Here is a 12,855-nt window from a genome sequence, read left to right on the forward strand (position 1 = left end):
CTTTAAAACTGAAAAAACTTTGTGTGCTTTGTGTTGGTTTAAATGAAGATGAAAGGAAAGAATGTGTGGTTGTGGTTTTATAGCTCTGTGTGCTAAGCAGCTGAAAGACTGCTGATTTTTCCTAAGCCAAATTTTCAATATCAGGGCCAGAAATGAGGAGGAGGAGATGGTGTAGGGCTGTCAGGAAGGGCAGGAGGCGCTGTTGAGTGATAGCCCAACGAGTTTGTAGGATTCTGACCCTTCGATGTTCCGGTTGTGCGACTGAATAACTCATGTTTAGCAGCATTAAGGGAGAATGTATCAGGGACGAACAATGTTCAAAATTTTTCGTGCTTGTAAAATGGAACCGACGAGGATGGGATTCGAACCCACGCGTGCAGAGCACAATGGATTAGCAGTCCATCGCCTTAACCACTCGGCCACCTCGTCATGTGCTCTACCTTTTCGAAGACTTGGGTACATATACACACTTATCTGACTGCTATAGTCTCTGTTTCTTGTTAGCATTTCCTGAGCCTTCCTGCTGTGGTTAACGGCGGTGTTCTTCAAACTTAATCTTGTTCAAATTCACAATGTGAAACGCGTTAAAAAGCTCGGCATAGCTGCTCAGTGATTGGCTAAAGTTTCCATCGGCCACGATATACAACCTCTGATTGGCTGAGGGCTGATTCTCTCGTTGAATGAATATAGGAAGTGTGCAGCGTGAGACTGCAATTTGACATTCGCTCAGCGCTATAACGGAATCAAGGTAACGAGTTTTTGAGTTGACTTTTACCTTTATTTATATTTATCTCACTTGTGTATCAGTTAGCAGACAGTCATACCGATTAATGACTTGCACATTTTGTGATTAATTATTTTGTTTACAGAAGTCGCCGAGTCTTTATTAAATGCAGCCGTCTTAGCATGCACTCAGGAAGCTAACGTTATTCAGTTAGCTGTAGCCTCTGTATTCATACTTAATTCAGACACGTACTATCGTTGTGTTGGTTTTAAAAGAGACACAATCAGGATTTATTTTCGTGTGTAGACTCTTCATATCAGTTACTGTAGTTTTTTGGGGGGGAAAGTGAAACGGAAAATAAAACAGGCTCGAGTAATATTAACTGATTTTGAATCTGTGCCACGGTCCTGCAAGTCAAGGTTCACTGGACGATCAGCGCCTGTTGTCACAAAAGCTTCTCTCTTTACTGCTTCTCCGAAATATATTTATATGAAATATAACCACACTTCAATTCATGTAATTCCAGTTTCTTTGTACGCTTGTGCTTACAATGTCAATAAAGCTTATCTTATCTTAATTTACTTGCCACTGCACTATGCTCTATTTTAACCACTACAGCTCCCAATTGAAGTATATTAAAAAAAAAAAAATGTAAACAGGGCAATCTATTAAAGAATTAGTGTTAATTTCTAAGAATCATTAAAAACTTATTTGGGAACTAAAATCATTAGGTGAAGTCCTTTTGTGTTTTATTGCAAACTGAAAATCTGAGTATATTAGGGTACCAAGAGAGCAACTATAGTACTAGATAAGAATTCAGGAGTGGCAGACAAGAATGTGAGGGTGGTGAAGGACATGAGGTAAGTGAGGTGTGGTAGGGGTGACAGATGATTTTAAGGTGGGGGTAGAATTACATCAGAGATCTGAGCCCTTTCTTATTTGCAGCATTGATGGACAGGCTGACAGATGAGATCAGATGGGAGTCTCCAGCTTTGGGGGCTGCAGTGAGAATATAGAGCAGGTGGAAGTATGTTCTGGAGACAAGAGTAATGAAAGTCTTTGAAGCAAGACAAGAATACATGTGTGTGTGAATAAGAAGGAAGCACTTTTAACAGTGAAGATGCATGAAGTAGAGGCAGTAAAGATGTTAAAGGGACGAACTGTGCACAAGAGGGGTCAAGAAGCAAGTGCAGGCAGGGTTGAGCTTGGAGTGGTGGAGATGAGTGCCTGGAATAATTTGTGACAAAAGGATAGCAGCAAAACTGAAAGGGAAGATGTGCAAGAGTGAGACCTGGTATGTTTTTTTTTTTTTTTTAAGCCTGTCCGGTCTGGCAGCTTTTGCAATTACATTTATGATCTAAATATACTGTTGTGACAAACATGTTTGCTTGAGGAGCTCTGTAGACTCTCTATAGCAGGGTTGGGGAACTCCAGGCCTCAAGGGCCTGTGTCGTGCTGTGTTAGATAGGACCCTGGGTCAACACACCTGAGTCAAATGATTAGTTCATTACCAGGCCTCTGGAGAACTTCAAGGCATGTTGAGGAGGTAATTTAGCCATTTAAATCAGCTGTGTTGGATCAAGGCCTGGAGTTCCCCCATCCCGGCTCTATAGGCTGCTTGTTCATTTTTCTTCTTCCTTTATCTATTTATTAATTATTATTATTATTAATACTATTATTTTTCACAGCAGTTCCAAAATATATCAATGTCAGAGCTAACAGGTAGGGGAAAAGACGGAAAGAAAAAAGAGAGGGGGAGAAAATAAGAGAACTAAAGAGGTGACAGAGCACATGTAGAAAAGCACAGTGGGTTGCTCAAATGTGCACGCGTGTCATGATAATGTACTTGATAATGATGGCAAGAAACTGCAATAACGCAACCAACAAGCCAAAGAGAAGTTTTTGGGGGCCTGAAGACCCAAGGCTACAGATCTCAATGGCAACCATGTGCCCTCTGCATTGAAAGAGAAACGTTCGGTGTATGTGTTGGTGTGTGAGCGTATGATGTGTAAAAAGAGGAGTATGAGTGAAAATCAGATGGATATTAAAATGGAAGGGGACACACAGACATCAGTTTTACATAAAGACACACACCCATCCCCTTTGTCTCCCCCCCTTTCCACACCTATCCACCACCCCACCCTCACCTCTCAGGATGGATAAGTTCAGAAATGAGCTAACAGTCACCAGTTAGGAGACAAAGTTAGAGAGACAAGGCTGAGATGTTTTGGACATGCGCAGAGGAGGGATAGTGGATATAATGGACAAAGGATGTTGAATATGGAGCTGCAAAGGGAGGAGAAAAAGAAGACAACAACAACAGAAGAAGTAAAAGGATTGGTGTGGTAGAGGAGGATGCTAGATATTAGGTGAGATGACCTGGTGACCCCTAAAGGGACCAACCAAAAGAGGAAGGACAAGAAGCTGGCAAACCCAACTCTTAAAAAGACTCTTAAAATAATTATACATAGAAGTCATTCTAGTATCTGTAGGACTGTTGCAAGTAAATATCAGTGTGTTTGTATCGTACACAAGCTGTTCTACACTGCATGTCCTGCCTGACAGAGACAGGTGTGCAAATACCCACGGTTTAAACAAAAAAAAAAAGAAGAAAGTTGTAGGTTCTAACTTGAAGCACCACTTATCTTGCTGTCCCACATTTCCTCCTAACATGTTCCCCACTTTCCTTTCCTGCTATTTTAATACAGCACGAGTGTAACGTTCAGACTCAAGATGGTGGACTCCCAGTACTACCTCCCAAATGACATTGGAATCTCCGCACTCGACTGCAGCGAGGCCTTTCGTTTGCTTTCACCTCAGGAGAAGATGTACGCCCACTACCTGTCACGCGCATCTTGGTATGTTACTAATGCAAAAATGTGAGAATGTCAACACTCTGAAATTACATGTTTCACCTTCTTGAAACAACAAAAGACTTCAGGTTATTTAAAATTTGCCGTCCTGCTGGTTTTAAAAATAACAAATGTAAATACATCTGTTTGAACGTTTGTCTTAGGTATGGCGGTCTGGTAGTACTGCTGCAGACATCCCCCGAGTCTGCAAACATCTTTGTCTTGCTGCAGAGAATCTTCAGGAAGCAGACGCCTGCACAGCTGGAACAGGTCGCCACAGCAGCTGGGCTCAGCTCTGAGGAGTATCAGGTACACGGCCTCGCCGTCTCTCTGCCGTTTCATTTCTTTCTAAAACAAGCTTTCATCCACAAACGGCTGCAGCCATATAAAAATGTTTCTTCGATGTTTTCTCGTTTATGATATTCAGGCCTTTCTGGTGTATGCAGCAGGTCTGTATGCAAACATGGGCAACTACAAGTCTTTTGGAGACACAAAGTTCATCCCAAATCTGCCTAAGGTAAAACAGGCCTGTAGTAAGAGTTGTCAATCTAGTTTAGATACTTTTTAACCAGATTATAGGTTGAGGACAACTGTAAAAGCAGCTTCGTAGAGTGTAAACACGAAGCTAACGAAATGTAACTTTAGAAACCTGAAAGATATCAGTGGTGTTCAGAACAAGTGTGCCTGATATAGTGTAATCTGATGTGTTTATCTGTCTGCATCTGTGGCATGTACACTAGGACAAGCTGAAAGCGCTGGTTTGGGCCAGCCAGGCCTTTCAGGAGCAGCCGGCTGAGATGGAGGCTCTGTGGGACAGCTGCTCCTGTCTCCTCTACTCGCTGGAAAACAGACAGAAACAGCTGGGGCTGGGCGACAAGGTGGGATCTTTTAATCATTTAAAGCCAAGTGCAGGCTGGCTGGTTAACAATTTTGATTAAATAGCCAGTGGTTTTCATAGATGGGAGAAATGTGACAAATGGTTTTGGCCTCAGCTGCAAAAGTTTCGTTCTCTTTGGTTTTATTTTGACTTCTTCTTCTTTTCCCCCCCTTAATTCTGAGATTTTATCTGCTTTTTAGGAAAGCAGTAAATATGCTTGTTCCCTGTGAGAGGATGCATGGCTCATTGACTCAATTTGTTTTTGTTTGCTTCAGGGAATTACCACCTATTTCTCAGGAAACTGCTGCCTGGAGGATGCTGAGCTGGCTCAGAAGTTCCTCGACTCAAAAGTAAGCAAATTCACATCTAAAATAAATATTTTATTGTTTCTTTTATCTCTTTTAATCTCCTTCTTATGATAAATGTGTTTTTAATCTGCCTTTGAGTCTTACTCAGTTTATTCTTGTCGCTTGTTTCTAGAAACTGTCTGCCTACAACACGCGTCTGTTTAAGAAGGAAGACGGAGGGAAAGCCTGCTATGAGGTCCGCTTGGCTTCAGCTGTGCAAAAAGGTCAAACTGCAGTTAAAAAAGCCAAAACAAAATGGCATGCAAAAAGTATTTCAATATATATTAATGAAAATAAATAAATAATTGGTTCACAGACTGCGCAGTGGATGGGGAGTGCGAGTCCTGTTGTGGCAGCTTCAGCTTTGAAGACAAAGAGTTCACTGTGAAGAGGGGAGACTATAGCCGTGTCATGGAAAAAGTCTGCTATTATCTTGAAAAAGCACGGGTGAGACGGCTAAGAATGCAGTGGAGCTTACATGAATACCAGTTTTATCATTTAAATCTAAAACATAAAGTTGGGTTAGTAAAATATCAGTAATTGTCTTTACGAGAAGATTGAGTGAACCAAAAAATGTTTCTGTCAGAGTTCTAGTTACAAAATAAGTTTTGTTTCGTTCATCATCATCATCATCATCATCATCATCATCATCATCATCATCATCATTTATTTATATAGCACTTTAAAAACACACCTGGTAAACCAAAGTGTTGTACAATACAAATATAAATATAGTAATAAAATAGCAGAAACCAGACGTAGCAATAAAATTAATAAAAATGTCAGTTACCCACAGGGAATAAAAATAGGTTTTTAATAAGGACTTAAAAACTGGCACTGATGTAGTTGTCTAATATGGAGAGGAAGATTATTCCAAAGCATCGGCGCTGCAACAGAGAACGCTCGGTCTCCTCTAAGTTTCAGCCGTGACTTTGGGACCGAAAGCAACAACTGCTCAGCTGACCGAAGGGAACGAATGGGGACATGGGGCTTCATTAGTCAGACAAATAAACAGGTGCCAGACCATTTAGAGATTTAAAAACCAATAAAAGGACTTTAAAACGGATACTAAATTCAATTAGAAGCCACTGTAGAGAGGCCAAAATCGGAGTGATGTGGTCAAATTTCCTTCTGCCAGTTAAAGGTTGTACCGCAGCATTTTGCACTAGTTGCAAGTGTGACAAAGTGCCCTGCCCAACCCCTGTTAAAAGAGAATTTGTTTGTGAATGTCTTGCAGGCCTATGCTGCCAATGAGAACCAGAGGAAGATGCTTGAAGAGTACACACGCAGCTTCACCTTAGGCTCCATTGACGCACATAAAGAGGGTTCGCGCTACTGGATTAAAGACAAGGGGCCAATTGTGGAGAGGTGAGTCCACTAATCAGCAGCACAGTACGTTTATGAGATCCCGATGAATTTTAGAGAGGGACTATTTTAGCACCGTTTAAATTCTGCTGCTCAGTGAAATTGATTTATTATATTTCCTGCCTATTTACTTCCCCTTAAAACTCATTCTGACCTTTGCACTGTGAATGAATACCGCTCTTCACTCTACTCCTTATTATCCCTTCATTTCCTCCCCGGTCTTGCTTCCTCTCAGTTATATAGGTTTCATCGAGAGCTACAGAGACCCATTTGGCTCCAGAGGAGAGTTTGAAGGTAAGTGCCAAGCTGATGAAGAAGAGCGATACTGTCATGACTATTGCTGTGCAAGCTGTGATCTTATGGGTCTCTTCGGGTTTTATTTCCTGCTGGTTGGCTGAGCTTACTTAAGTAGATGGACTTAGCATCTCCCCTGGATACATTTCTGTGTTTTGCCCCATTAGTAATTGCAGCCTGTGGTCTTTAAATGAACACGCATTGTAAAGGATGTTGTTTAGTACTACTGTTGAAATGCTGGATCTAATTTGGGCAACATATGTCCAAGTGTCCATGAATCCTTATCAGTGTGAGACTGATAAGGATTTTTTTTTCTCTCCCAACCTACTCTTGGCTCTGTGTGATGTCAGTGAGAGTGGCGATCCCTTATATGGTTATTTCAGGCACATGCCGATCAGCAAAAATTTGTGTTAAAGGGAGGGGGAAGGGAGCTAAAAAAGCTTGTTTGAAACGGTGGAAAATCTGAGTGTGTGCACCAAGGGACGGATGAATAACAATTTAAGCTGTGAGTCATGCAAAACTACTCCAGTAGAGTCGAAAAATAAAAATACAGACCTGGAAATGAGCATTAAAAAATTACGTGGTGGATTTGATTTCCTAAGTTTATTGCGTCATGCTGTTTTAGGTTTTGTGGCCGTTGTGAACAAGGCGATGAGTGAGCGTTTCGCCAAACTGGTGAGTTCAGCAGAAGTCTTGCTTCCTGAGTTGCCTTGGCCGCAGGAGTTTGAGAAGGATACGTTCCTTAAACCGGACTTCACCTCACTGGACGTTCTCACCTTCGCTGGGAGTGGAATACCAGCTGGCATCAACATCCCCAACTGTACGTGCGCAGAAATCTCTGACACTGTCAAACAGCTGAGTCCAGCTTGATTACAGCATTGAGCTTGTTTGTTTGTTTGTATATAGACGATGACATCAGACAGACAGAGGGCTTTAAAAACGTGTCGCTTGGTAACGTGCTGGCTGTAGCCTATGCAACGCAAAAGGAAAAACTGACCTTCCTGGAGGAGGGTGACAAGGTATTTTACACATTTTTCTGATTCTCTTAAACACCATCTCTGTTTTCCATTCACACACCTGTGTAATAATACATTCTCCTGATCCTTCTGTTTTCTCCAGGAATTGTTTATCAAATGGAAGGGCCCGTCGTTCGAAGTGCAGGTTGGACTTCACGAGCTTCTGGGTCACGGGAGCGGAAAGCTGTTTGTCCAGGTCTGTTTACTTCCTGTGGTGTGTTAAGAGCAGCAGATATAGCCCGTTCCTCTTTGTAAAATGTTTCATTTAATGATTTTTTTTTTTTCTGGACAATTTAAAAAAATCAGTGAATAAATCTAGTTTGTGTGTCCTCAATCTCCATCCATAGGATGACATGGGCAAGTTTAACTTTGACCAAAGTAAGGTGATCAACCCAGAGACTGGTGAACCGGTGAGTTTGTTTTTGTGTGCACCTTTCTGTTTGGTTTTAAAATCTAATGGCCATTTTCATGCTTTAGTTTTCAGTTGCTGAATAAAAGAGAGACTTAATGTGTGAACATGTGTTTCAGGTGTCCAGCTGGTATCGGGGCAGCGAGACCTGGGACAGTAAGTTCTCCACGATTGCTTCTTCTTATGAAGAATGCCGCGCTGAGTGTGTCGGACTCTATTTGTGCCTCAACAAACAAGTGCTCAGGTATGTCCTGCACACTGTATCTTGTAATAAATATGTATTATATATGTTAAACTAACTTACACATCCCACCTTAACCAAAAAGTTTTCTTATTGGCATCTACAGGTAACAATCACTCCCAGCAGTGAAATTCTTAGGCTCAGCATCTCCTCAATATTTCATGTAGAGAAGCAAATATTGCACATAAAGTAAAAATAAAAAGGAGATCAAATAAACTGTATAAATAAGAAAATAAAAGTCACATTTGGATTCAAAAGTCTCCCTCAAATTTCCATAAACTGACAGATTTTTGCAGCTGGAAAAATATTTGTGGGATCCAAGAATCTTTTGGGAACAAAAACAAAGGCTTTCAATCTATTTAAATATGTAATGAATATTAAAAAAAAACAAACTCCAGAGCCAAGTGAAATAGTGCCCACTTTATTTGGATGTTTGGAAACTTTAAGCAGCTCTTCAGTCCACTTTTACAGTTATTTTTCAGTCTTACTCCAGTTTTTGGACATGGATGGTTTTTTTTGTTAAATATATAAAAGTGGGTTGGAGGTAGTGGTCATTATGTATGTCCAAGAGTGTGGCTGATTCTCTGTGGGGTCGGTGCGTTTACATCCATGTGTTTCTCTGCCAGTATTTTTGGCCATGAGGGTCAGGATGCAGATGATGTGGTGTACATAAACTGGCTCAGCATGGTGAGAGCGGGACTGCTGGGCCTGGAGTTCTACACACCTGAGAGCAAGCGCTGGAGACAGGTAATGTGTCTGCTCACTGAGCAGTTTTCCTCTTACTAGTGGCCTCTTTTCACTTCTTCTTCAAAGTTGCAAAGTATTAGCTGAACAGTTTCTACAATCAAGCATACAGAACGTTGACTATGTGTTTCTTACAGCCTCAGCTCGATACGTCTGTGTCATTTTTATAAATAAGTTGATGGTAAATTTCAGTTTGTTTGTTAGACAGTACGTCAACTATATGTGGCGTTATGTGTTTGTGTCAGGCTCACATGCAGGCTCGATTCGTCATCCTACGCGTGCTGCTGGAGGCTGGAGAGGGCCTGGTGGGCCTGGAGGAAGTAACGGGAGAAGATGGCAAGCCCGATGCACAAATTACACTGGACCGAAGCAAGATCCCCACCGTGGGCAAGAACGCCATCCATAGGTTCCTTTGTAAACTGCAGGTAATCAATACTTCTCCAATCAATGGATGCAAAATAGAATAATTCACTAGAATCGATTTGACAGCTACATGCACCACTAAATTAAGCAGCAACAATTTTGATTAGCAGTTGAGTGTTTTATGTTTAAAAATATATATATTAAAACTTAATTGGGTGCACCATGGCAAATGTGAATTTGTGTATTATTTACTTTTGCAGTAACTTATAGTTAGGATTTTAGTTTGAGGGTTGAACAAAACAATGAAATGAGTCAAGCTTTTGTAACCTGTTTTGCAACTAGATTGATCCAAACTTTCCACCTAAGTTTACTCTAAGCCATCATCTAAGCTTTATTGTCGTCTTTCTGTTGATTTCATTCAGTATGCTGTTAAGCTGAATCCACAGTTTGTAAACTGATTTGTAGGTCTTTAAGTCGACGGCAGACGTGGAAGGAGGCAGGGCTTTCTATGACAAGTACTCCACTGTAAGCGACACTGGCGCTCACAACTTTTTGCGCCTGCGCGAGACGGTGCTGCTGAGGAAGGAGGCTCGCAAGATGTTTGTTCAAGCCAACACAAGAATCAGCGGTATGGAAATGACTCTGTTTTAACAGGGTGCTGTCTGATTTATTTATTTATGTTTGATAACCGGTCTAGCTGTTTTCACTTCTATAAAACTATTCATAAGCATGTGATGATTAGGGTTGGGATCGGGGGAAACGAAACGACAATTTGCATGGTAAGGTGTCAATTTTAAAACACTATTGGAATACTGCAAACAAGAGGGCTCAGAATGTGATTCTTTTGGACATTCTGTTACCAATTGCAACTGATCGCAAGGCAATTGCACAGGTTGGCTGATAGAAGGCAAGTGTTCTGCAAACATTCGCAGTCTGACTTGGACTGATTTATCAGACACAGGTTGAATACATTTGGCAGCTTATCTCCCCTTTCAATTACAGACTGATAGATGGTCTTATGGTGACAGAGTCAATCTCATTTTGCAGCAAAAAACTTGTGATATAAACTTATCTGGTTGGATAAAACATATTGACTTGATTGAGTTCAATGTCTACATTATTTTCAGTTGAAAAAAGGAGAAATCATAATGTATGTGATTTTACAGATCCTAAAATGTTAAATCTGATTAATATAGTGTTGTGAGGTAATGAATGGAAAGGATGATTACGCTTCTCTATATCCAAGTTTTATTTGGAAGCTTCCAAAAATACCTTTTTGGAGTTTGCTTAAAGACTACGTGTCAAATCTGTAATGGCACTGCTTCATCCTCGCATAGAAATATTAACAATTGTACAAATATACCTCTCTGACCTGTCTTATGGTCGGAGGGTAAGATGGCGGCGCCATTGCGTGCAATAGGTCGGCAGCCTTATGAAATGTCCCCTTGTGGGACTAATAAAGGTATATCAAATCAAATGGCATTAAAAATATATTAACTGTTCAACTTGTTGTGACAGACAACAGTTATACAAGCATACAAACAAGTGAATTAGCTCTGTTCTGCCAGAGTTAATCATTCAGTCTGTGTGTGTTTGATTTCCAGGGGATAGTGTTGAGCTGGTGGAATACGAAGGCAGCGCAGCAGGTTTGATTCGTTCCTTTACCGAGCGCTTCCAAGACGATGCAGAGCAGCTGGAGTCCGGCCTGCTGGAGCTGAGCAAACAAGACGCTCCCTGCTGGTGTTGATATGTGGAGGGAGGGAGAATCTGCTTTGCAATTTCCAAAAAGTACCAACAGAAATCAGATTTTTCTTCTTTTTTTCTTTCTTTGCAACTGTATGCAATAGCAGAATGATTCTTTCTTACATCCAATAAAGCCATAGAACCAGAGCAGCCACAACTTTTCAAGCACCAACTGATTCTTAAGCACTCTGGTTCCGTGTCACGTCTGTTTCTGATGACAATTGTCAGACACTGTGTGAGTGAGATGATTATTAATAGCTCATCACTCTTGCAGATGTCTTTGGCAAACACTTTTCTAATGAAGTAAGAACTAAACCAATGTAACCCTGACACTTAAAAACAGTTAAAGCATTGAAAAGATGCTTTTACAAATCTTTATGGTAACTCAAAGTGATTGAAGTGAATACTTTTTTACAGTCAACTCATGGCTACAGATTTTACAGTCTTCACAGCTGGTCCTTTTTAGTTTTATGCCCATTTCGGTGTTAATGACTTGAGAGGTTTAGGACTGTTAACTAGCTCCAGTGACAACTTAATGTTGACTGTAAGGCAAAGTAATACTTCATGGGTTTTTTTTTGCCCAGTTTGGTATTAAGGCATATTGGATTAGTGTTATTCCTCTTTCTGGTGAGTTGGACTAGTAAGTATTTTTGATGTTGAATCTGAACAAATAAAAAAAAAAAAATCAATTTGATAAGATCTGTGTGGTATTTTTTCTTTCCTTCCAGAATCATAGCAGGTTTCATTTTCATAAACTCACTTTTACTACACGTTAACAATAAAGAGTCACCCTGAAGAAACTACTGGCATTCTGAAGTAATCCCAGGGATTAGTAATTAAAAGGCAGTTTAAGCTGTTTGCTCGTTAGATGCTTTTGTACCATCGCCCTGTTTGTCGGATGTATCAGGAGTAGGGGTGGGTTTTAATAATCAATTCATTGATTAAAATCAATTCTGGCTTGGATAACGTGATATCATTCATTAAAATCCTGAATCGATTTTTTTATATAAATGTATTTTGCCCAAAATTCCAGAATCTCAGGTGAAACCTCACAAAATTTCAACCACCACCAAACATCTAAAACAGTAAATGAGAGCAGGTACACGGCTTCTGCACAAAGACGTAAACACAAAGCGCGGACCCGCCGACGGATCAGAATCGGTGAGATGTCGCCTTTCTCACCGACGGCACGGACACGGTCGAGGCTGAAAGCCGACAGCTCGCTGCTTCTGATGTTTCGGCGGGTCCGCGCTTTGTGTTTACGCCCTTTTTGCGCTGATTCTAAAGCTGTTAGTTTGATCTCTCTCCAAACAATATTGACCGAACCAGCAGCAAAAGAAGATCCAAACTACGCTTTATATAAACATCGTCATGAATTCCCTCTGACTTTTGCTGTTTTGCTTCCACCACGATAAAAATCACACTTCATGCACAGCTCTCTCTCTCTCTCTTTCTCAGTGTACTTCAAGAACAGTTTCCCGTCTATCCCCGAAATCTGTTTTCTGCATTATTCGCTTGCTTGTTACGCACAAGTCTACCGTTGTTTACAGCGCTGTCGGCCGATGTTTTTTTTTTTTTTTTTCCCCTTTTACTTACTTCCGAAAAGAAAACCTAATTTCTGCCGTTCAATAGGCTTCTGAACAAATTTAAACTTTTTAAAATTATACAAAATGCAAAACGCCGTGTCTCTAATAAAACCGCTGTAACTTTAGAGGTAATGTTCATATGTTGATTAATGGTTTTTTCGTTTTTGATGTACTGTGGAATATTTTTATAAAATCCCAGGCCAGGAAAATCACCTTCATGTTTTTCTGTGTTTTATCTTCAGCTACTTTGACACAAAGGCCTCTGCTGTGACGCTCACACCTTTTGATAAAGTC

The 12,855-nt window shown here is 40.6% G+C and overlaps 1 protein-coding gene across 2 annotated transcripts; it reads left to right on the forward strand.

The window, feature by feature from the left end:
- Positions 1 to 253: 253 nt before the first annotated feature.
- Positions 254 to 12,596, forward strand: dpp3 (dipeptidyl-peptidase 3). 2 transcript variants are annotated; one of them, XM_080866846.1, is made up of 19 exons: positions 254 to 456; positions 3,433 to 3,582; positions 3,741 to 3,885; positions 4,004 to 4,093; positions 4,317 to 4,454; positions 4,729 to 4,803; positions 4,934 to 5,024; positions 5,117 to 5,247; positions 6,038 to 6,168; positions 6,401 to 6,459; positions 7,085 to 7,279; positions 7,366 to 7,478; positions 7,579 to 7,671; positions 7,823 to 7,885; positions 8,004 to 8,128; positions 8,752 to 8,872; positions 9,115 to 9,294; positions 9,698 to 9,860; positions 10,837 to 12,596. In XM_080866846.1, the coding sequence occupies exons 1-19, from the start codon at positions 296 to 298 to the stop codon at positions 10,977 to 10,979; spliced, it is 2,367 nt and encodes a 788-aa protein (XP_080722972.1). In that variant the 5' UTR covers positions 254 to 295; the 3' UTR covers positions 10,980 to 12,596. The 2 variants fall into 2 exon arrangements, with proteins under 2 accessions (XP_080722972.1, XP_080722973.1); XM_080866847.1 differs by lacking the exon at positions 254 to 456 and adding an exon at positions 523 to 748.
- The last annotated feature ends 259 nt before the right edge of the window (positions 12,597 to 12,855 follow it).

Source organism: Rhamphochromis sp. 'chilingali' (genome assembly GCF_963969265.1).
Source record: "Rhamphochromis sp. 'chilingali' genome assembly, chromosome: 19".
Taxonomy (NCBI): domain Eukaryota; kingdom Metazoa; phylum Chordata; class Actinopteri; order Cichliformes; family Cichlidae; genus Rhamphochromis; species Rhamphochromis sp. 'chilingali'.

Excerpts from the sequence above, each read along its gene's own strand:
- dpp3 (XM_080866846.1), top strand. The coding sequence starts at position 296 with ATGTATCAGGGACGAACAATGTTCAAAATTTTTCGTGCTTGTAAAATG. Across the intron at positions 6,460-7,084 it reads CTCCAGAGGAGAGTTTGAAG|GTTTTGTGGCCGTTGTGAAC; the intron begins GTAAGTGCCAAG and ends ATGCTGTTTTAG. Across the intron at positions 7,886-8,003 it reads ACCCAGAGACTGGTGAACCG|GTGTCCAGCTGGTATCGGGG; the intron begins GTGAGTTTGTTT and ends CATGTGTTTCAG.